Below are 26,578 nucleotides of genomic sequence, written 5' to 3'. Positions count from 1 at the left end.
GCCGAAAGCAGATGCTTAACCGACTGAGCCACTCAGGTGCACCGGAAAAACAGTCAAAGAAGAACATAAGATCATTTTAGGGCCAAACCTGTTACAATATGTACCATTTTAATAGGAAAGCCCACTGTTGGACCAATCATTGGAGATTTAGTCACTCTTCTCTAATTCATAGGATCCCATATTATAGCCCAGAATATTCCCACTAGAAATTCTGGTCAATAGCTACCAAAAATGCTTCAGAAGGGGAAAAGAGACACATAAAATTGATCCAACTTTCCCTGGAGTATTCTATTTATCAATGTGTCTAAAGTCAGTAGCAGAGGAACATATACATACATACACACGAACAATTCGAATAATTTATTTGATTATGTCAGGGTGATGTTCTTTACAAAATAACTTCAGTTTATATACTTAAAATATTTTCATTTTAGTACAGTTGGCCCATGAACAACGTGGGTTTGAACTGCATGAGTCCACTTAAACATAGATTTTTTTTTTCAATAAATACAGTACCGGACTATACATGTATTTTCTTTTCCTTATTGTTTTATTTAATAACATTTTCTTTTTTCTAACTTACTTTGTTTATAAGAATACAGTACCTATATAAAAGTATGTGTTATCAGACTGCTTATGTTATTGGTTAGGCTTCTGGTCAAAAATAGGCTATTAGTACTTAAGGTTTAGAGGAGTCAAAGTTATACAGGGATTTTGATGGCATGAGGGGCGGCACCTTTAGGTTCCATAAAGCTCAAGTATCAACTGTAATTAGTATAATAACTAATTATACTTTCCAAAAAATGATAATAGTATTTTTCATTATTAATCTTGGTTAACACCCTGGTTTTTATTGTTTTTCTCAACATTTTTCAAAGTAGCATAAGGCAAGCTTGAATCCAGTTTAAGTCAGAAAGAACAATATTGAACTGATTATTCCTGAATTCAATATATTTTTACAGTGTGTCAAACAGATACTGAACTAAAACATGTTTTGCTCTATCATTGGTACAGAAAATTGCACTTCTACCTGATCTATCCTTAAAATTAAGAAAATCACAAATTCTACTCAATATCCACATTTTTTCGTACTTAGTATTTAATTGAATGTATCTAATCATTTATCAATAATACTTTTTCTATGGTCTTTAATAAACTTTGCTACATAACAAACATTTATCTTTTACACTGAAATGATGGATACACTTGCAGACGAATTTAAGGATATACCAAAATAATGACCAGTTTACTTCCCTGAGCACATGGAATAAGAGGAACTACGGTCTGAATGGCTCTTTGTTACTTCTTGGCTGAGCTGGTAGGTACTACTTGTTAGAATTTATAATAAAAACTTGAGAGAGAGAAATAAATAAAGTAGAAGGGAAAGGTACAAAGATTTCATAGATCAAGTCCTATCCTAGAAGCAGATTTTTATTGTGTTATGTATGTTTCCTTTATTCTTAACTTATCAAAAACTGATGAGAAAACACAAAACTAGCGTTAATCGTAATTTCTTTCTTTTTTTTTTTTAAGATTTTATTCATTTACCTGACAGAAATCACAAGTAGGCAGAGAGGCAGGCAGAGAGAGAGGAAGGGAAGCAGGCTCCCCGCTGAACAGAGAGCCAGACGTGGGGCTCGATCCCAGGACCCTGGGATCACAACCTGGGCCAAAGGCAGAGGCTTAACCCACTGAGCCACCCAGGCGCCCCAAATTTCTAAGATTATATCTTTAGAACTGTCAATCACTTCATAGAAAACTAATTTCAGTTCTTAATTCCGTCTATGATTTTAATCTTGGATATGTTCTTGTTTTTTCTCTGTGAAATTAAGTATGTACTTATTTCCTGAAATTACTTTAAAAGGATAAAACGTTGCAACCAAGAACTAAAAAAAACAGCAAGTTTACTTGTTAGTAATGTTTTAAAAAAACAATATAAGCAGGGGCATCTGGGTGGCTCAGTCAGTTAAATGTCAGGCTCAGGTTATAATCTCCTGGGTCAGGGGATAAAGTCCTGTACCAAGCCTCAAATTGGGCTCTTGCTCACTGGGCAGATTGCTTAAAGATTCTCTTTCTCTGCCCCTCCTCCTACTCATAGTGCACATGCTCTCTTTCTCTTTCTAAAATAAATAAATATTTTTAAAAAATAATATAGGCATAACATCAAGAAGAAAATTCCTTTTTTCCTAATGAAAGAAGATTTTATTTGTTTCAAGTTTTTACTTAAATTCTAGTTCATTAAATATAGTGCAATATTGGTTTCAGGGGTAGAATTCAGTGATTTTATCACTTATATATAACACCCGATACTCACCACCACAAGTGCCCTCCTTAATACCCATCACCCATTTGGCCCATTCCCTGCCAACCTTCCATCCAGCAACCTTCAGTTTCTTTTCTATAGTTAATAGTCTCTTTTTTTTTCCTTTTTTAAAGATTTTATTAATTTATTTGGCAGAGAGATAGAAAGAAAGCACAAGAAGGCAGAGCAGCAGGAGAAACAGGCTCTCCACTGAGCAGGAAGCCCCATGAAGAGCTGGATCCCAGGACCCTGGGATCATGACCTGAGCCAAAGGCAGCTGCTTAACCAAATGAGCCATCCAGGCACGCCTAGTTAATAGTCTCTTATGGTTTGTCCCATTCTCTCTCTTTTTTTCTTAATTTCCCTATGTTCATCTGTTTTGTTTCTTAAATTCCACATATAAATAAAATCATATGGTATTTGTCTTTCTCTGACAGACTTATTTTGCTTAGCATAATACACTCTAACTCCATCCACAGCATTGCAAAAGGCAAGATTTCATTCTTTATTTATGGATGAATAATATTCTATTACGTGTGTGTGTGTGTGTGTGAGACAGATATCATATATCATCTCTTCTTTATCCATTCATCAGTCGATTGGACATTTGGGCTTTTTCCATAATTTAGCTATTGTTGATAATGGTGCTATAAACCTCAGGGTGCTTATGCGTCTCTGAATCACCATTTTGGTATCCTTTGGGTAAATACCTAGTAGTGCAATTGCTGGATCATAAGGTAGTTCTATTTTTAACTTTTTCAGGAACCTCCATACTATCTTCCAGAGTGGCTGCACCATTTTTGCATTCCCACAAAGGGTGTAAGAAGGTTTCCCGTTCTTATCCTTGCCAACATTTCTTGATTCCCGTGTTGTTAATTTTAGCCACTCTGACTGGTGTGTGGGCATCTTATCATAGTTTTGACTTGTATTTCCCTGATGCTAAGGGATACTCAGCATTTTCTCATGTGTCTGTTAGCCATCTGTATGTCTTCCGTGGAAAAATGTCTCTTTATGTCTTCTGCCCACTTCTAACTTATTATTTTATTTATGGATGTTGGGTTTGGTAACTTCTTTATAGACTTTGGATACTAACCCTTTATCAGATATGTCATTTGCAAATATCTTCTCCCATTTAGTTTTGTTGTTTGTTTCTTCTGTTATGCTTTTTACATTGAATGAAGTCCCAATGGTTCATCTTTGCTTTTGTTTCCCTTGCCTTCAGAGCCATGTCTAGTAAGAAGTTGCTGCACCTGAGGTTGAAGAGGTTACTGCCTGTGTTCTCCTCTAGGATTCTGATGGGATCACACTGTTCTATGTGTCTGTTTTTCTGTCAGTCCCTTACTGTCTTGATGATAACAGCTTTGTAATATAGCTTGAAATCTGGAATTGTGATGCTTCAGGTTTTGCTTTTCTTTATCAGGACTGCTTTGGCTTTTAGGGGTCTTTGGTGGTTCCATACAAATTTTAAGATTGTTCTTTTTCACTCTGTGAAAAATTCTGGTGGTATTTTGATAGAGATTGCATTAAATGTGGATTTCTTTTGGTACTATAGCTAACTTAACAATATTTATTCTGCCAATCTATGAGCATGGAATGTTTTTCCATATCTTTGTGTCATCTTCAATTTCTTTCACAAGTGTTCTATAGTTTTTGGAATTACAGGTCTTTTATAAACTCTTTGGTTAGGTTTACTCCAGGTATCTTTATGGCTTTTGGTGCAATTGGGTATAAATTGGGATGGATTCCTTGATTTCATTTTCTGCTGTTTCATTATTGGTATATGGAAATGCAACAGATTTCTGTACATTGATTTTTTTTTTAAGATTTTATTTATTTATTTGACAGAGAGAAATCACAAGTAAGCAGAGAGGCAGGCAGAGAGAGAGGAGGAAGCAGGCTCCCTGCTGAGCAGTAAGCCCGATGTGGGGCTCGAACCCAGGACCTGGGATCATGACCTGAGCCGAAGGCAGCGGCTTAACCCACTGAGCCACCCAGGCGCCCCTGTACATTGATTTTTTAATCCCATGACTTTACTGAATTTATGTATCAGTTTTAACAATTTTTTGGTAGAGTCTTTTGGGTTTTCTACATAGAGTATCATGTCATCTGCAAATAGTGAAAGTTTGACTTCTTCCTAACCAATCTGGATGCCTTTTATTTCTTTTTGTCGTCTGATTGCTAAGGGTAGGACTTCTTATACTATGTTAAATAATAGTGGTGAGAGTGGGCATCCCTGTCTTGTTCCTGACTATAGAGGAAAATCTCTCAGTTTTTCCACATTGAGGATGATATTAGCTGTGGGTCTGTCATATATGGCCTTTATGATGTTGAGATACATTCCATTTATCCCTACTTTGTTCAGGGTTTTTTGTTTTTTTTTTTTATCAAGAATGGATGCTGCACTTTGTCAATTTCTTTCTTTCTTTCTTTCTTTTTTTTTTTTTTTTGCATCTATTGAGAGGATCCTATAGTTCTTATCCTTTCTCTTATTTATGTGGTGTATCATGTTGATTGATTTGCAAATATTAAATCACCCTTGCAGCCCAGGAATAAATCCACTTGATTGTGGTGAATAATTCTTTTAATATACTGTTGGATTAGATTTGCTGGTATCTCATTGAGAATTTTGGCATCCATGTTCATCAGAGATATTGGTCTGTAATTCTTCAGTGTAGTGGGGCCTTTGTTTTGTTTTGGGATCAAGGTAATGCTGGCTTCATAGAATGAGTTTGAAAGTTTTCCTTCCATTTCTATTTTTTGGAGCTTTTTGAGAAGAATATATATTAACTCTTCTTTAAACATTTGGTAGAATTGCCTTGAGAAACTATCCCTGGACTTTTGCTTCTTTGGAGATTTTTGATTGCTGACTCAATTTCTTGTCTGGTTATGGGTCTTCATACTTTCTATTTCTTCCTGTTTCAGTTTTTATAGCTTATATGTTTCTAAGAATGTATCCATTTCTTCAGATTGCCCAATTTATTGGCATATAATTTTTCATAATATTCTCTTATCACTGTTTGCATTTCTGTTGTGTTACTTGTGATATCTCCTATCATTCATGATTTTATTTATTTGGATCTCTTCTCCTTTATTTATTTAATTTTTTTTTGATAAGTCTGGTTGGGGATTTATCAATTCTATTAATTAAACATGAATGTACTTAATGCCATAAGTGTACACTTAAAAAATGGTTAAAATAGTGACTTTATGTGTATTTTTCCACAGTTTTAAAAAATGAATTTTAAAAAGGAAGTATATAAATAAAGAAAAAATAATTATTTGTAAGTAACACCAATTTAGAAGACTGGATAAGAGTATCATTTTGGTTCCAGATGTACCTCAATTTATCCAGGTTGTACTACTGAGACTATTACTTAACATCTCTCGACACAATTTACACATACAGGAGATGGAGATATCACCAATATCAATCTGATATTACTTTGTGAGAATTTAAAAAAAATTTAAAAAATTTAGCCAACACTCTAAGAAATTAAGTCACTGTATTTATTATATTTGCATATACAAAATTTGTATTTATTAGTTACATAAAAGTATTTCATTGTTTTTCTAAATAAGTAACTTTTTAAATTTATTTTGCAAACTATTATCCCTAGCACACAGTCAGAGACATATACATGGTAGAAGTATAACAATATATGTTAAAATATGATCAGTCAGTGAGTGGCTAAATTAAAAGAAACATTCTATTCTAGCACTGACAGAGTTATCAGTGAAATGGAGATACTAAGGCTCAACAAACACAAATACTGTATACACAAGAAAATAAAGTGTAGAAACACAAAATAGGAACTTAGAGATCCAAGAAAGCAATTTTCCAGTTAAGTATGACTTTCTTCCACTAAACTGGACATATTCACATAATCTTTGATTCATCCAGGTATATCTTCTTCTCCAAATTTAATTTATGAATTAAGAGTTTTATGTGCAATTTATCTCCATAACACTAGCAAAGTGAACATCTGTTAACTTTCTGCCATCTAAGTTTGTGTTTGGGAGGGTGGGTGTGAACAGAGCCTCTGATGTGTAATATTCTTTCCATCTGCACACCAGGTGGCACTGCATGGTTAATCAGAAGATGAAAACACATCAAGATTTCTTATGTATTTGGAGATAAGAAAATAAATAAATCAAAATTTTGTTTAAATTTTTTCCTAAATGTCAATAGTAACTACAGTTAATAATTTACTTTAAAGGGTTATGTTATTTGAGTTAATAATGTAAATTAATTATGATTATAGTATTCTTTCCCCATATATTAATTCTTATATAATTTAAATAATATTGCCAAGAAATATGAATTTAACAATTGAGAAAGGATAACCACACTAGGTTCTATCCCATTGATTTCTATTTATTCATTTAAGTAAATCTGTGTCACACAATACAGCCTTGCAGAATTTAGGACAATATGAATTCACTAGATGCCCCATAAACAATTCAAAGGCAGGGTTGGTGAAAACCTGATTTGATATAAATTTTAATTGAATTTCTTCTAAAACAGATTATTACTTAAAATGTCTTAAGTCTCCTCTTAAAAGCAATCATCTTCCTTTAAAACATACTGTTTTTAAGTATCTCATCTCAAAGAAAGTGTTATTTAAATGTCAATGAAAATAATATTATGGCATTTGATCTAATGCTACTTAGCCAAAGATGGTATAGCCCAACCTGTATAAATATGAAATAAGTGATAAATAAGATGCACAAATTAGCCTGCAAATTTTCTCATTCCTATTCTTTGGAAAGATTACTGGTAGATGGAAATCTGAAGCATATGTAGAAATATACCTAATTTCTTCTAATTTGCATCAACTTCTTCCATTTCCATACCATTTTCCATGCCTCTCTTATTAATCCCTCTTTCCTTGTGTGTAATGGGGGCCCTAATTTTACTAGATTTTGCATATAGTGATTTGTAAAAGTGTAAGATAAGCAGGGTTGTGCAGTTTATAGTGTGAACAAAGGTATCTAGTGGTATGTCTCCTAGCTCTAATTAGAAACCACTAACATATCATACATATGTATTGAATGTCATGAATTCCAGATTCAACTTCATTGAATTGGGGATTTGTGGGGAAGAGTTTGTATATTGTGATGTTCCTTGATTCTTGTACGACAAAACCCTAGTTCAGTGACTTCTAATTTTGTTAAATATCTCAAAGGTTATTCCTCAACATCAACATTTTACTTCCAGAGGACAACTTAAGATCTACATGACAATTACTATATTTGTGGGGAAAAAAAAAAAAAGAACCCAACACGATGCCCACAGTATATGTTCAACAATATCCCCTTCCAAGTTCAAATGATATTTTTCACCCATGAAGGGAAAAAAAAAAAAAAAAAGGTAACCAGGAGCCATAAGCAGCAGTTGAAAGAAAACATTTTGGTTAGTTCAATAATTTTGCAACTCTTTTTTTGATTACTTTTTTTTTTTTTTTAAGATTTTATTTATTTGAGAGAGAGAGAAAGAGACAAAGTAAGGAGCCAGTTGCAGGAATGGATCTCAGGACCCCACGATCATGACCTAAGCTGAAGGCAGATGCTTAACCAACTGAGCCACCCAGGCGTCCCTTTTCAATTGCTTGCTCTTCAAGAGTTGATCAAGCTACTGGGAACTACTTGAAAAAAAAAAAAAAGGGGGTAGTGCTTGAACAATGAAAATGAAAATAAAAAGTTTTTTCCTCCTTCTTTAAATATCTAATATAAGTGAAATATATTTTCATGCCATGAAATTACACACACACACATTACATATATATACATATATATGTAATAATAATCCCTCCATGTCTCCATCAAAAGAAACCCAGAGGCACCTGGGTGGCTCAGTCATTAAGCATCTGCCTTAGGCTCAAGTCATGATCCCAGGGTCCTAGGATGAAACCGTGAATCAGGCTCCCTGCTCAGTGGGAAGCCTACTTCTCCCTCTCCCACTCCCCCTGCTTGTATTTCCTCTCTCTCAGTCTCTCTCTCTCTGTGTCAAATAAATAAATAAAAGTCTTTAAAAAAAAGGAAATTCAGAGGATAAAAATGTTCAATAATTTAAAATAAAATTTACATTCATATGAATGTTTAATTTAAAATATGACATATAGAATATTTTAAAATAATCCTCTTGGCTAAATGAATTATATCCTTTTTTACTATTAAATGGGAGAAACAGAATATTTCAGTTAATTAAATCAATAATACAATTGATATTTAGGAAAATCTACAATATTCCAGGAATTTTACCAGTAGGGGGGAAAAAAAAAAGGATTTTCTTATACCACCATTTTCATCATACAATGCTTATTCAATACCCTCAAGCAAATAACATTACCTTTACTAAAATGCTCAAAGACAATACCTAATATTCAGCACAGAAGTATAATATTTAATACAATGATAAGATATAAGTGTAAGAATGACATGAACTGTAATATTTAGAATTTAATTCATTGTCTTTGAGTAAGTAATCAAAACCATGAATATGTCTTTTGTATTTTGTAAAAAAAAAAAAAGGAGAGAGAGAGAGAGAGCAAGAGAGCTATAAGAAGATACCTGGAGGGACAGCTGGGTAGCTTAGTGGGTTAAAGCCTCTGCATTCGTTTGGCTCAGGACATGATCCCAGGGTCCTGGGATCCAACCTCGAATGGGGGGGGGGGGTCTCTGCTCAGCGGGGAGCCTGCTGCATTCCCCCACCCGGCTGCCTGCCTCTCTGCCTACTTGTGATCTCTGTCAAATAAATAAACGAAATCTAAAAAAAAAAGAAAAGAGAAGATACTTGGAAAGATAGATGACTTTAAAAAAAAGAGCTAAATGATCAAATAGTTTGAAACTTCCCAAGAAATTATTACATTGTTTTCACTTCTTCCTTTGCTGTTTTTTTCTTTTTATTCTTCCAATTATTTTACTTCAAAAAATGTTACTGATGTAATACTATATTCATGTTACAAAATGGGCTAACCTGTAAAATACAACAATTTAAAAAAACTAATCCCTGCACTCAAAGGTTTTAATATACTGTGCTTGTGTGTGGGGCAAGGGAGTGGGTATATGCACACAACCAAAAATAATAAAAGGAAAACTACATTCAGTTCTATAAATGACGTAGAAAACATTTTGCTATATATGAACACAGAATAAACATTTATCTTTGCAGAATGAGTATGAGTGTCTTATGTAAGAAGTGGCATTTGAGATGAATATTGTAAGTATTGACTTTACCATATGGAGATAGACTAAAAAATTTTCTCAGTAAAGTCAAGACTATGAGCCAAGATATAATGATGGAAGTGTACAGGTTACTTTTGAGGGATATCCAGATATTTGGTGGCAAGAAAGATCTATAAAGTAGTAGATTTAAGGCTAAAGGGGTAGATTTGGACAGCTATTATAGCTTGTTGAAAGTCATACAAAGAAAATTGGCCTTATTCTGAAAGCAGTGACAGCCACTAAAAATATTCAAGACAGTTACAACTTGTTTTTAAGAAGTGTTACCTGGTTTGGAAAGTTTGTCATGTTAGAGTACCATATTCCTAAGAGAAGCAGAATGATTTTGAGCAACAGAGATAACCACCATGGGTTCCAGGATTACTCTGACTGACATGATTAGCATTGTCTCCTAATATAATCAAGCTGTTCAGGAATCAGTGCCAACTTAGTGAACTTGGAATCAGAACAAGGACATTTTAAAGCAAAGAAACTTATCTGTTTATCATCATGATATGGGCTCCAAGAACTCCAGGTCCATTTATTCAGGTGTGTTTAAAGAGATACCACCAATATTTCCTCAGATTTTTTTTTCCCTTTCTATACTTGCAAAATTGACCAGTCCTTATTACCTGCTTCTGCAGAACAAGATGCAGTTTCTATAGCTATGTTAATATGATCAAAGAATAATTACCCTACATCTATTTTATCTCCTTCTGGGGGCTTTGCTTGAACTCATTAAATGATGATTTAATGGACTCTCAGCTGGAATTCCATTTCCCTCATTTTTGAATTCTTGGGAGCCATCTCACAATTATACCTGAGTACTTATAAGTGACACTAGATTAGACAATATTATAATTTTTTTTAAAAAGTGGACTGTCAAAATCATGCCCCTTTTTGGCTTAAAAATTAAATTAGTTTTATTACTTTAAAATAATCTACTATAATTGTGCACAATCCCTAAACAACTTCAGTTTTTAATCTGTGGACAGAAGAGTGTGGTCTAAAAACCTTATTCCATTTTCTGCTAAATAAATAGAAAGTATACATGATTGTACAATTTAGAAACTCCTGATTAAGAAGCTAATTAAGAATAACTTTTACAGAGAATTCTGGCTCTAAGAAGGCACAAGAGATTTAACTAAAGGCCACAATGTAGCAAATTTAATACCACAGTTTCTCAATGGACTTTCTTAATTGTAATTATCTTTTCTTCAGCTGTTAAATATTTGAGACTCATCATATTTAAAAAAATATATTTTCTTAAGGTAACTGGGGAAAAAAGCCAACTGGAAGTAACAGTAAGAAAAGTGAGGCTAAATACATAAAATAATTCTTCAAGAGTATGTAGTCCCCATGTTCATGATCCTTAAATTGGACAACTCAATGTAGGCAGGTGTCATCGGATTACTTGTTGGCCTTCAGTCATTGTGTCTGTAACAGCTTTTGCTGTTCAAATATGGATGTTTGCATTTGTCACATTTTCCCTACCTTCTCTATAAAATCTACTTTCCATGTTTTAGTTGCATTTCCTCGTTTCCTTAAAGCTTTCTTAATCTTTATTTTCTTATCCACTTAAGGGCCATTTTAAGAGTTAATGGCATAGATCATATTAAAAGTTGAAAGAAAAAAAAAGAATTGGGCATGCAGTATTTTAGCTATTACTACTACTACTATCAATATCACTACCATCAATGTTACTAATCCTACTTAGTTCACTTATAGTATAATATCAGTTTTATAATAAGTAATATCTACTTTTTTCTAGGTTTGGTCAATATTGTATTAACCCCCAAATTGCCAACATGTTTCAATATCCTATCAATTTATTTTGGCAAATAGTTAAAGCAGTTGCATTAAAAATCAATAATTAAAAAATACTTATAGAGTTTCTAGTATGTGGCAGACTTTTCTGAAGGCACTGCAGATCTATGGACAAACCAGAAAGAATATTCAGCCTGCAAGAATTTAACTTCTAATGACTAAAACAAACATGTAACTAGTCACAGGGAAGTGCTATAATAAAGTATATAGTCTAGTCTGGACATTCAGATAGGGAACAAAAACACAGTGGTGTGAGAATTAGGGTAAGGAAGCAGCTTCATTTATCCAGACTAAAGAGTGAGGGTAGGGTTAGATCATTAGAAGAGTACTACTCAAAGTAGAATAAAGAACATGTAGGCTAACAACTGAAATAAGAAAATGACAGTTGCAGGTCCAGGCAACACCATGTCCAAATATTGAGAAAAAAAATTTTAGATGAGGTAAAACTGAAAACAGTTCAAGATGGCTGAAACACACAATTTAATGCTTAAAGTGACTGGAGACATAAGCTCAATGTTGACCAAATCATGAGGAGCCTTGAAAGTCTTATTTTAAGGAGGTTTTCCTCTATCCCAAAGTTAATAGGAGGCTATGGCAAAGGAGAGAGGGTTTAATGAGAGAATGGCATCACGAGCTCTTATTTTAGAAAGATCACTATTTCTGTTGTAAGGATAATGATGTCTGGGAAAACTAGTTAGGAGGCTACAGCAGTTGTCCAGTATCAGTAAGGGTGGGGAATGGTATAGTGAAAAGTGAGTTCAAGAGAAATCTTTGGAATAAATACAGACTTAAGCATTTGGTGGTGAGACAGTGATTATCTCTATAAAATCTTCCTGAGGTTCCTGCTCCCTTTGTATCTATTGTGACTGCAATAATGGATTTTACTGCTATTTCCTCTGTAATCCTCTCTCTCTCCCAAGTATTAAAATCAAAAATTCAGGAAAAAAACAAAAAATAAATAAATAAACCTCATCAGAAGAATATACAAAGTTTTCCCATTTATCTGAGGGTATATTAGTGGATGATCCTTCCCTTATATGTTTGTTTAATCTTTTCACCACTGCCATGTTTTCTGAGAATACCAGAGGTAAATTATTGGAAAAGGGAAAGAACATGGGCTTCTCCTAAAGAGTCAACTCTTCAGTCATCTAGAACAGATATTCTAAAACCTGACTCTAGAATAAATCACCCAAAGAACTTTAAAAAAGAAAAAAGAAAAAATTATACTTATGTCCAGCCCCCTCTGACTATATCACACCCCTCAAATTATACAATACTATTGTTGTTTGAATATCTTATAATTTTCATGACTGAAATTAAAATTAAGCTAAAAACTGAATTTGATTTCTCTGTATTTTTAATTTTTACCACAGTGCCTAGAATACTGCAGTTATTAAATACTTACATATATCACTCATTAATTACTTATTGATAAGTGTTGGGCATGCTATGGGAAAAGGCAATTAGTACTTCAGGATCTTTACAACATAAACCAGTGGCTTTCAAACACTGACTATTAAAGCTACATTTAAAAAATACATTTTTTTGTAATATGCAGGTTACATGTGCAAGTACACACACCCAAAACAAATACACACCAAACTGAAAACATTTTTCACAAATTAACACTTCCCCTAACTATGAGCAACACACTTAGATATTTTCTATTTTTTGTGTTCATTTTTGTAAAATTAAAAAAAGGAACAATGTTTGGAATCCATTATATAGATTTCAATACCAATCAAAGAGAATGACCAAATACTTTGAAAAACTTTGCACAGTAGATGTTCTAACTTATTTCTGAACATTTATAGTAACACACTCTGCAAGTGCTTTTATTTAAAAAAAATTTAATCTTTTAAGAAATCCCAATTGTCGGGGCGCTTGGGTGGCTCAGTGGGTTAAGCCGCTGCCTTCGGCTCAGGTCATGATCTCAGGGTCCTGGGATCGAGTCCCACATCGGGCTCTCTGCTCAGCAAGAAGCCTGCTTCCCTCTCTCTCTCTCTCTGCCTGCCCCTCCGTCTACTTGTGATCTCTCTCTGTCAAATAAATAAATAAAATCTTTAAAAAAAAAAAAAAAGAAATCCCAATTGTCTCAAAACAACTCATTCTGGTTAGAAAAAGATACAGAGCTTTATATCACTTATCTTTGTTTCACTTAGCAGAAACTAAAGCTGTCATGGGTAAACGATGTAAGTCTCACAATGGTATATATTCAATGTGATGATTTCTTTAATGGACTCTGTTAGCATTAGTTAGGGAAAAACCTGAAAGTGAGCAACTTTCACCAGCAATATCAAACATATTGTTAAAAATCAGGGAACATGAGAATATATTTTTGTTAATGCAATTAATTTATCAAGCTGTCCTTAATAAGTCATATTTAACACACAAAAAAAGGCTTTTTTTCTTTCAGACAAACTAATATAGAATGGATAATATTTATGAATATAGATGATCTATAAATAGTATTTCCAACTACAGGAAGAAAAAATTCTCCATTTTCATTAAGTGGCCTATGCAAACAATATGTAAGCATTAAGTTCTAAGAATGAATTCTTTGCTATTCAGTGCTTTACTAAGCTCCCTGAATAAGGAATCCAAGTGTCAAATACCAATGATGATGCACACATTTGGCACAGAGACATTTATTTCTTTTCATTCTCTATTTTTATCACACATTCACTTCCCTATAGTAATAGAAGTTTAATGGGAGCAAATGTCCACCCAGCTAGAGACTATATTTCCCAGCTTCCTCTGCCGCTAGGCATGTTTATGTGACCAGGCTGTGGACTATGAGATAAAAACAAAACTGATATGTGCAACTTCTGGGTCATAAACTTAAAAGGAAAAGAGCGCCCTTCCTTACTTCCCATTTTTGTTAGCAGAAATGTGGGCAGAGTGGCTTATCTATTGACCAAAAATGGAATTCAAGCATTGAGGATGGTTCACACTGTTAGATGAGAGAGACTAAACATATATCTTGTTTGAACCACATTTTCCTTTCTAAAAGTAACCAAATCCACATTTTAAATAATGTAGAAGTCCTATTCCAAAATTGACTTCTCCAAACTGAGTGGAAAAAGGTAGATGAAGTGAGTGAAGTTTAATTACAATATAGAAGCATGGTTAATGAACAAAGGCATGTAAGGATGTGAGGCTGTCCAAGTAATAGGCAGTTATATGGTAATAGAAAGGTCATAAATTCCCAACTCGGCAATCAAGAGTGTCAAATAAACAATTCCTGGAGGTAACGCTACATGTCTTCTATAGACAGGAGCTTTTTTTTTTTTTCTTTGACAAGATGAAACTTTCTTGTATATATTTCATATAAAATACTGAAATAGAACATAACTGCATTCTACACATCACTACACCAAAATGTCAAAAGATTCACTTCCCAGCGTGAAAATGCACAGCAACATAAATATGAAAGGACTCCACATTTTAAATGCAGTATTCACACCTCAGCGCAGAGTGAAATGGAGTATTGTGAACGGATGTGGCATTATCAAATAACATATGTAAGGAGATTTAATGGAATGAAATTAAAACAAAATTAAAACGTTATTGAGTCTAACAGATGGAAGATATTTCTATGGCTAAAATCACTCAGACTGATAAACCACTTAATTGTTTCAAATTTTTATTATAATCTGATTATGCAATTAATTTGGAGATATTTCAATGTATTTGCTTGGCACTTATCTCTCCAGTACAGAGATTCTTTGTAGACAACATTTGTAGAGATCGCAAAACTGCATTAACATATACTACTCCATCAATGGAAAACCCATCTTTTCTGTACAACTGCTATAGAAAACCACAATGGTGAATTATAAATAGTTATTTTGAAAACATCACCAAAATTTCATACTTATTGCCTCACTAAATTTTCCATTCACTATTCACAAAGTGTCTTTGAACCTGTACTTATTGAAAGTAACAGCAACTTACTGATCTAAAATTGATGGTATTAGGGACGCCTGGGTGGCTCAGTTGGTTAAGCAGCTGCCTTTGGCTCAGGTCATGATCCCAGCGTCCTGGGATCGAGTCCCGCATCGGGCTCCTTGCTCATCAGGGAGCCTGCTTCTCCCTCCGCCTCTGCCTGCCATTCTGTCTGCCTGTGCTCGCTCTCTCTCCCTCTCTCTCTCTGACAAATAAATAAATAAAATCTTAAAAAAAAATAAAATTGATGGTATTAGTAAAATATACTTCAGGGGTGCCTGACTTATTTCTTTATGTTACTTCTTGTATCTTAATTCACCATACAAACATAAGTTGAAAGTAAAACCAAAGTTGGCGTAGTGCCTTTAAAAACGAAACCTATGAAAATATCAGACCTTTTCTCCCTATTCTTGATCTACACAGTGATTACTGTATTTAAATGAAGATAATATAGAAAAAGAGTGATGACTCAAGTTCCCGAAGAGAAGGAGGTTTGTTACAGACATCTAGAAGCTAGAAGGTACAGTAAAAATTTATTTTCCTCTCCATAACTTTTCATCTATATAAACGGAGGGACAGAGATAGTCTTAGACTTGGTAGCAATTACCTATTAAGAGAATACATGGCATCTTGTTAAGAAAAATTTAGTGGACTAAGAAGCATTCCTGATAATTTCACTCTAGATATGATCTCAGTAAGGACAGCCCCAAAACAAATGTTATCCAGTGTGAGATCACTCGAAGAAGTGGAACAATTTTCATTGCATGTAGCTTTATTATTTAGCTATTCATATTTAAGGAGTGTGAACTGTAGCAAAGACAAGCTGGAAGACAAGAGGACGGACTTACTCAGTTTATATGCCATAATGGTCCCCGGTATGGGGACACGAAAGAATGGATACAAAGTTCATGAGACAAAGACTAAGTTAAATCAACTCTTTGCTCTCTCTGGTCTTTCGGTGAAACAATAAGTGAATGGAGAAAGAGGGAGACCACTCAAGCTCTGTGTAACATGCAGACAAAACAGGCAGCCATGATACATGTGAAGTGCCTTAGCAGCTCTACATTGTTCATGTGACTTTCCGAAGTATAATTGAGCATCTTTAAAATTCAGCTAAATATGAAAAGTCTTTAGGAAATTTTGGAAAAAGATGAATAGAACAAACAAAACCCAAGCCAATTCTGTCCTTTATTATCTATTTGGCCAATTGGTTTTATCATAAAGAGAAAGCCACTGCATCTAGACATCATTAAGCCCAAATTCTGAGTTTCCATGGCATGACTGAAGAACATCCTGTGTTTTAGAGATGTTCACTGGTAATGATGGCATAAGGAGAGAAGGGGAAGTTTAACAATGGTCTTCGCAATGTCTACCCATAGTGAAGGTGAGACAACACAGTTATAAACAGAAAACTTTCTTTAGCCGCTCATTCCTGTCTATGCCCCAAACAGATGTAACTTTTATTGTGGAAATGTATGCAGGCAGTTATTCTGGACACCGTCAAGAAATTTTTAAAAATTACAAAGAAAAAATATTTAAAAGCAAGCTACTCACCTATTCCAATGAAAGCAGCTTTATACCCTTCTTCTTTCAAAGTGCTTAGAGTTATTTCATTTGCTGAAAGGCTTTTGCCACAAATTATCTATAAGAAAAAATGTTTCAATAATGTTTTGGCATTTGATTAATTAAAACTCTAACATCAAAAAGAACAGAAACTCGATATATAAAAAATTCCATATACATGTGGACATACTTTTGTCTTCTAGTATATAGGCTTACATATACAAAATAGTATATAAGTAGAACACTAACATGTCTTGCTTAAGGACTAAATGCAGTAGTTTTGCCTTTTAATGAAGTAGCAGGAGAAAAGCTAGTGTATTTAAAATCAAGTCAGAAAACTTTCATAGCTTGATTAGTATGTTCAAGGCACTATGTGGGACACTTTAAACAATAAAATGATAAATGAGTCACAGTTTCTGCCTCAATGTATAATGAAGATCTGTGCAGAAGATGTACATAAATAAATATCATATAAAACAAAGTGTGATCAGCACATGTCTGCAGGAATTCAAGAGGACAGAGAGATTCATTATGGCTGAGTTCACAGGATGAGAATAAATAGAGGTAGCAGGATTTTAATAGGGCTTTTTAAAATAATAGAATTTTGACAGAGGACATTTTCTAGGGAAGATGAATAGAGTTGGGAGGCAGAGGGTAGACACCACTATTAAAAGTCATGATTCTTTGTTCAGTTCTCAGACAAGAGCCGATTTTCAGATCTGGAACCTACTAACTGCAGAGGGTGGCCAAGTTCCCAGGAAGAAGGACCCTGCAACATCCTGTCACATTAATACTGTAATGATTCCCTTAGTCCCTTTCCAAAGGGAACTATGACCATTTACCCAGGTGACTGTAAGCTGGAGAAAGGCCAAATAATCACATGTTTCAAGGACATGGGACATGGATTCTTCACTGACATTGATACCTGGAGATGTAAGAGTGGGGAACTACAAGGAAAAGGTAAAAAATGGACCCTAGTAAAATTCTGGCTCCCTGTGGGACCACTGCGATCACAGCCCTAGAGCGTGATCATTCCCCCAGTATTCAACTGCATAAGCAAAATTGCTATACTTGTCAGTTGAAGTAATCCCCACATTGGGTCACTTGCTGGTCTGTGCAGTAAGAGCTATAACAGCTACAATAATTGGGAAGACCAGAGAACTTTTGAAATCCCAGTCGAGGGAGTAAATCAAACACACCACCATATCCTGGGGGTGGGTAAGATGAGGAGAGATGGTGGTGGTCCATGTTATATTTCTCTGTAATTCACCAGGCTGGCTCCTACTGAGACCAGATGATTCCTGAAGAATAACTGTAGACTACTGCAGGCGCAACCAAAGAGCACCCCTGATTGCAGTTTCTGTGACGGATGTGGTATTATTGCTAAAGCAGATTAATAAGGCCACAGGTACACTGCATGGGGTATCCTTTTCCATCCTGCTTCTGAGAAAAAGGAATCAGAAAGAGTTCACATTCACAGGGGAAAGATAAGAATATTCATTTATAGTTTTGCCTCAGGAATATGTCAACTCTCTGCTGTAATAATATATGTAATCTGAAACTATCTGGCCATCCCACAGAACATCACAGTGATCCAATCCATTACACTGAGAACACCAGGCGTATCAGACAGCATGAGCAAGAGGTGGCTAGTATGTTGGAGACTTTGTTAAGACACATGCACTATCATATGGTTTCACTTATTTGTGGCGCATAACAAATAGCATGGAGGACATGGGGAGTTAGGAGAAGGGAGTTGGGGGAAATTGGAAGGGGAGGTGAACAATGAGAGACTATGGACTCTGAAAAACAATCTGAAGGGTTTGAAGAGGTGGGGGGTGGGAGGTTGGGGAAACCAGGTGGTGGGTATTAGAGAGGGCACGGATTGCATGGAGCACTGGGTGTGGTACAAAAACAATGAACACTGTTATGCTGAAAATAAATTTTAAAAAATGATTAAAAAAAAAAAGATACATGCACTGAGAGGGCAGACAATGAATCCTAAGAAGATCAAGGACTAGTCACTGGATTAAAGTTGAGATGTCTACTTGTCAGGTGTGTGACAGTATAGCCTTCCTAAAATAAAATATTTTGTTGCAATTTTGTTCTCATTTACCACTATAGAGAAGGAAGCATAACACCTGGTAGGGTTCTCTGGGTTTTGAAGATAGCATGTTCTTAAAAACAAAAGCCTCTAAACTGAATCACAGAGCAAGAACAAATTTTACCCATGAAACAATAATTTAAAATAACCGGTACAGAGTACTTAACTAAGTGCAAGGCTCTCTTCTAAATGCCTCATATATGGACTCATTTAATCCTTACAATTAGCCTTGTGAAGTAGTATTGGTATCCTCATTTTACAGATGATGATACTAAGGAACAAGAGGGCTTAGGCAACATTTATCAAGATTGCATCTATAGTCTAACTACAGAGCCAGCATGAGTAACAACTGTGATCTTATGTTTCTGAGGTAAAAGGAGAATGAAAGAAGTGGCACCTCTTCAAAGGCATAGAAAAACAGATTACATGTGAAGACCTACTGGAAATGTAGTGTTTCTGGAATATAAAGGGCAAAGCAAAGAATAGAAAGAGAAAGTAGGAGAAGAAGATCTCTGGGATTGTGTCATACAGGGCCATCTTGTTCTCCTAAAATACTAATCTACTTTTATATTGGGAGATAGAATAAATGTCTGGAAGTTTATAAGCAGAGGACAAAGTGAGATTAATAACTAACATTCAGAACTCTGGAACATATCAAATATTACAGAACAAATTAAAACATCAAGTAAGCACATACTATTAAAGGTGCTCTATATTATCTAATAGTGTGTATTTGTATTAGAACTAGTAGAATTAAACACTACTAAATGTACCTAATACCAAAGGATCTGAATTACAATTTATTCTAAAATTTTAAAGATTTTTCTTTTATTAAACTATTTCTCATTGTAGAGATAGAAAGTTTTACTGTTTATTTTATTAAATAAATAACCTTAATACCAATATATAATAAAGGCAAGACATAAAAGAAAACTCTAGGTCCAAACATTCTAAATAAAGTTTTAATAAAAAGAGTAAAACCGCCATCTCCAAAGTTGAGCTGCGGAATGCCCTGCTGATGGCTTAATTCATGGAAGTGATCCTCAGAATCCCTGACTTTAGGTTTAGTTTATCTACTGCTTCAGCAGAAAGATTCAGAAAAGACCCCTATCCTCCCTGAGGTGGTGTGTGTGTGCAGTATAGTTTAGTATTGGCACCATGTGATTTATCAAACATAAACAAAGACATCCCAATCTTTCCACTCTAGTAGAGTGACATGTCTGAGTTCATAATGTACAGGAAAGAAATACAGATATTTCATATTTCTGCAGCCCATTTTCACCTTAGTAGGCAATACTATGCAACTGGGAAGAACAAAAAAAAGTTGAATTATACTTCAGTGTACTGAAAACTGGAAAGACAAGTCACTTGACTCTTGGTGTTAATATACTGGGACTGGGACCAGGAAGACTTCACCATACTATGGATGGACAATGTGAGAAAGATGGATAATAGCCATTGGGCAGCAGCTCCATGATGGAAATGAGACAGCAATAATAATAATATTCAGTGAAATGACAGGCACCAGCACTCTTCTCTGCCTGTGTGGGGGAATCTAGTCAAATTTCCCTTTTCTAAAAGCCTCAGACTCCCAAACATTTGTCATCTAATCAGCAACTAAATCTCAGAAAGAACAAGGAAAAAGACTCTGACAAAAAAAGTTAAAATTTTGCTTACCTTATGCCTTGGGAGACTGAGCTGAAATGTGTAACATGTAACCAAAGCTATTATTACAAGACAACTACAACTACCAAAAACATTCCTATGGCTGATAGACTATGAAATCGTAATATTATTTGTTAAATAGATATGATATTAGAAAAATGCCACATGCTGAGCATTTTGTTTCTGTTTTTGTTCCTTTTAGTCCTATGTACTTCTATATATGTAGTAGTTCATCTTGATTTTTCTTAAACATGGATTACAACATATTATGTACCTTCCTCTGGTGGCTTTAGTAATACAGGACTGAGTACTCAAGCTTTGTAGCTAAATTCAGCATAAATTCACTCTACTTCAAGCTCAGGATAAGAATTATTACTATTCAAATATAAGGGCTAAATATAGTAAGCCTTGAGCCAAATTTCCATCTAAGATCCCCTTTGGGACTTCATGGAACTTCCTTTACATATCCATAATATGCCTTCATATATATATAATAATAATATTTGTAATGGAGATAAAGGTTTACAACTTTGTTTTGGAATATAATTCCTTCTTCAAACAAAATATATGATACCCATTATTAAAAATACAGATAAATGCTCCCATAAAATGGCATGAGTTTACAGAGTGGATGAAACGACAAGACCCATCTATATGTCTACAAGAGACACATTTGGAACCTAAAGATACATCCAGACTGGAAGTGAAAGGATGGAGAACGATCTTTCATGCCAACAGACCTCAAAAGAAAGCTGGGGTAGCAATTCTCATACCAGAAAAATTAAATTTTAAGCTAAAGACTGTAGTCAGAGATACAGAAGGATATTATATCATTCTTAAAGGGTCTATTCACCAAGAATATCTAACAACTGTAAATATTTATGCCCCCAATATGGGAGCAGCCAACTACACAAGCCAACCGTTAATCAAAATAAAGGGCCATATTGCTATCAATACATTAATTGTAGGGGATCTTAACATGCCACACTCAGTAATAGACAGATTGTCCAAGCAGAAAATCAATAAAGAAACAAGAGCTTTGAATGACACACTGGACCAGGTGAACCTCATAGATATATACAGAACATTCCACCCTAAAACAACAGAATACTCATTCTTCTCCAGTGCACATGGAACCTTCTCCAGAATAGACCACATATTGGGTCACAAATTAGGGCTCAATCTCAAAACTGAGATTATTCCCTGCATATTCTCAGACCACAATGCTTTGAAACTGGAGCTCAACCATAAGAAAAAGTTTGGAAGGAATTCAAACACTTGGAAGCTAAAGATTTTCCTGCTGAAGAGTGTTTGGATGAACCAGGAAATCAAAGAAGAACTTAAACAATTTATGGAAACCAATGACAATCACAATGAAGACACATCTGTTCAAAACTTAGGACTTAGGCAGTCCTAGGGGGAACTACATAGCCATTCAAGCCTCACTCAAAAAACCTGAAAAATCCCGAATACACCAACTCTCTTTATACCTTAAAGAACTGGAAAATCAACAACAAATTAAGCCAACCCCATGCAAAAGGAGGGAAATAATCAAGATTAGAGCAGAAATCAATGAGTTAGAAAGTAGGGATACAGTAGAACATATCAACGAAACTAGAAGATGGATCTTTGAAAGAATCAATAAGATTGATGAACCAGTGGCAAAACTCATCCAAAAGAAAAGAAAGAGGACCCAAATTAATAAAATTATGAATGAAAGGGGAGAGATCATGATAATACCAAGGAAATAGAAATAATCATCAGAAATTATTATCAACAGTTATATGCCAATAAATTAACCAACCTAGAAAAAGTGGATGCATTCTTGGAAACGTATAAACTTCCAAGACTGAAACAGGAAGACACTGACAACATGAATAGACCAATATCTAGTAATGAGATTGAAGCAGTGATCAAAATCTCCCAAAAAAGAAGAGTCCAGGACCTGATAGATTCCCTGGGAAATTCTACCAAACATTCAAAGAAGAAATAATACCCATTCTCCTGAAGATGTTTCAAAAAATTGAAGCAGAAGGAAAACTTCCAGACTCTTTCTATGACAAGCACTACCCTGATCCACAAATCAGGCAAAGACCCCATCAAAAAGGAGAATTTCAGACCAATATCCCTGATGAATATGGATGCCAAGATGATTCTCAGTAAGATCCTAGCTAATAGGATCCAACAGTACATTAAAAAGATTATTCACCATGACCAGGTGGGATTTATCCATGGGATGCAAGGGTGGTTCAACATTCACAAATCAATCAATGTGATAGAACAAATCAATAAGAGAAGAAAGAAGAACCACATGGTCCTCTCAATTGATGCAGAAAAAGCATTTGACAAGATACAGCATTCATTCCTGATTAAAACTCTTTGAAGTATAGGGATAGAGGGAATATTCCTCAACTTCATAAAATCTGTCTTTAAAAAACCCACAGCGAATATCATTCTCGAAGGGGAAAAACTGACAGCCTTTCCATTCAGATCAGGAAAATGACAAGGATGCCCACTCTCACCACCCTTGTTCAGCATCGTACTAGAAGTCCTGGCAAGAGCAATCAGGCAACAAAAAGAATAAAATGTATTCAAATTGGCAAAGAAGAAGTCAAACTCTATCTCTTTGCAGATGGCATGATACTTTATATGGAAAACCCAAAAGACTCCACCCCCAAACTACTAGAACTCATACAGAGATTCACTAATGTGGCAGGATACAAAATCAATGCACAGAAATCAGTTGTTTTCTTATACAGTAACAAAGAAAATACAGAAAAGGAAATTAGAGAATAGATTCCATTTACTGTAGCACCAAGAACCATAAGATACCTTGGAATAAACCTAACCAAAGAGGAAAGGATCTATACTCGAGGAACAACAGAACACTCATCAAAGAAATTGAAGAAGACACAAAAAGATAGAAAAGCATTCCATGCTCATGAATTGGAAGAATAAACATTGTTAAAATGTTTATAATGCCCAGAGCAATCCATACTTTCAATGCTATCCTAATCAAAATTACACTGGCATTTTTCAAAGTGCTGGAACAAAGAATCCTAAAATTTGTATGGAACCAGAAGAGACCCTGCATTTCTAAGGAAATGTTGAAAAAGAAAAACAAAACTGGGAGCATCACATTGCCTGATTTCAAGTTTTATTACAAAGCTGTGATCACCAAGACAGCATGGTACTGGCACAAAAACAGACACATAGAACAGTGGAACAGAGTAGAGAGCCCAGTATGGACCTGCAACTTTATGGTCAAATAATCTTCAACAAAGCAGGAAAAAATATACAGTGGAAAAAAGACAGTCTCTTCAGTATTTGGTGCTGGGAAAATTGGACACCAGTGTGTAGAAGAATGAAACTTGATCACTCTTTTACACCACACACAAAGTTAAACTCTCAAAATGGATAAAAGACCTCAGTGTGAGGCAGGAATCCACCAAAATCCTAGAGAAGAACATAGGCAGTAATCTCTTCAACATCGGCCACAGCAACTTCTTTCAAGACGTGTCTCCAAAGGCAAAGGAAACAAAAGTGAAAATGAACTTTTGGGACTTCATCAAGATCAAAACCTTCTCCACAGCAAAGGAAAGAGTAAACAAAACAAAAAGGCAACCCATGGACTGGAGAAGATATTCGCAAATGACACTACAAAGGGCTAATATCGAAGATCTATAAAGAACTCCTCAAAGTCAACACTCAAAACACAGATAATCATGTCGAAAAATGGGCAGAAGACATGAACAGACACTTCTCCAAAGAAGACATACAAATGGCTAACAGACACATGAAAAAATGTTCATCATCATTAGCCATCAGGGAGATTCAAATCAAAACCACATTGAGATACCACCTTACATCAGTTAGAGTGGCCAAAATTAACAGGATAGTAAACAATATGTACTGGAGAGGATGTGGAGAAAGGGGAACCCTCTTGCACTGTTGTTGGGAATGCAAATTGGTACAGCCACTTTGGAAAACAGTGTGGAGATTCCTTAAGAAATTAAAAATAGGGCTTCCCTATGACCCTGCAATTGCACTACTGGGTATTTACCCCAAAGATACAGATGTAGTGAAAAGAAGGGCCATATATACCCCAATATTCATTGCAGCAATGTCCATAATTGCCAAACTGTGGAAAGAGTCAAGATGCCCTTCAACAGATGAATTGATAAAGAAGATATGGTCCATATAGACAATGGAGTATTATGCCTCCATCAGAAAGGATGAATGCCCAACTTTTGTATCAACATGGACGGGACTGGAGGAGATTATGCTGAGTGAACTAAGCAGAGAAAGTAAGTTATCATATGGTTTCACTTACTTGCTTTAGGAATAACAGAGGGCATTAGGAGAAGGAAAGGAAAAGTAATTGTGGGAAATCAAAGAGGGGAGACGAATCAGGAGCGACTGTGGACTCTGAGAAACAAACTGAGGGTTTGGGAGGGGATGCAGATCAGGGGTTGGGTGAGCCTGGTGGTGGGTATTAAGGAGGGCATGTATTGCATGGACCACTGGGCATGGTTCATAAACAATAATCTTGGAACACTAAAAAAATAAAATAAAATTTAAAAAGTAATAAAATAAAATAAAAATACAGATAACAATATATATGATCTTCACATTGTGATAGACTATTTGGCTAAAGAGATAAAATATTTCCAGAATCCCTAAGATAGGAGATCAAATGGAAGAATTTTAAAAATAATATTTGCCTTCTTTAGACACAAAAATTATTTTGTAGGTATTGATACATTTCTCTCCTTCCAGTAGAATTATGATATGATTTTATATTATTTTCCAATAACATTCTATAATAATAGAAATGCTTCAAATAACTATAATAAGAAAGACGATGCTGTAGAGAGGTTATCACAAACAAGATCTCAGTTAGGTATTTTTACTCAAATTATGAAGCAGAAGACATGCCTAGTAATTACAAATTAACTTTAATTAAATTCTATCAAAATATTTTGAGAAATGTCAAATATAAAAATATTTAGAAAAAATAAAAAATGTTTATGCAGATTTACATTTTTTAGCTTTTAATAATGAAGTCATTAGAAATACTGTAAAGATTGAAATAAAAGTATTTATATCCACATATTTTCTGAGTTGCAAAACAAATAAAAAAAGAGTATCTAATCTAAAAGCTAGTGACACTGACATGAATATCGTAAGAGGCTTTGTAAAACTCTACTAGGGTTAAAAATAATTTGTAGTGGTGTATATTAACATTTTTATATAAAATAAAAAGGTTTTATAAAACTATAGCTAAGGTGCTATTTCTTCTAAAGAATAAACAATTTTATTATACTAGATCCTTTGAAGCAAAATAAGCTTATACTTGAGAAATTAAAAATTGTATATTCTGCTGCTAAAGTAAAATAAAAACCAAAAATTTGAATTCTATCACAAGAATATATGAACAGATAAAAATATTACCCTAAGCAATTCTGTGCAAAAGGAAAAAACAAAACTACAATTATTCAAGAAAAAATAACATTAATAATATTAATGAAAATATAGAGATACTGAGAAGGGTTTATTTAAAAAGAAATTAATAATTAAAAATCGTTTCATTATTCAACCCAGAAAAAAAAAAAAAGTAAGTATACAACCTAAGACATTAAAACAGAAAAATAAATGTAAGGATAGCAGGAAGGAAGAATTAATAAAGTCAGCAATTAGAGAATAAGAAAACATAAAACTGAGGGGTGGTTCTTTTTTTTTTTAAGATTTTATTTATTTATTTGACAGAGAGAGAGAAATCACAAGAAGTCAGAGCACTAGGTAAAGAGAAGGGAGGGGGAAGCAGGCTCCCCGCTGAGCAGAAAGCCCGGCACAAGACTCGATCCCAGGACCCTGAGATCATGACCTGAACAAAGGCAGAGGCTTAACCCACTGAGCCACCCAGGCGCCCAAGAGGTGGTTCTTTA

General features: G+C 34.6%; 1 protein-coding gene across 1 annotated transcript in view; it reads right to left on the bottom strand.

Moving 5' to 3' along the window:
- The window catches only part of DPYD (dihydropyrimidine dehydrogenase), an 853,664-nt gene that overhangs the window by 567,969 nt on the left and 259,117 nt on the right, over positions 1 to 26,578 (bottom strand). The window contains exon 8 of the mRNA XM_047727240.1: positions 16,853 to 16,940. Coding sequence (XP_047583196.1) covers positions 16,853 to 16,940 — 88 coding nt within the window. The remainder of the gene's footprint in view (positions 1 to 16,852; positions 16,941 to 26,578) is intronic.

The sequence above is a fragment of the Lutra lutra genome, chromosome 4 (assembly GCF_902655055.1).
Source record: "Lutra lutra chromosome 4, mLutLut1.2, whole genome shotgun sequence".
NCBI lineage: Eukaryota > Metazoa > Chordata > Mammalia > Carnivora > Mustelidae > Lutra > Lutra lutra.
Note: the sequence above shows the minus strand (reverse complement) of the source record. Positions and strands in the feature narration are given on the sequence as shown.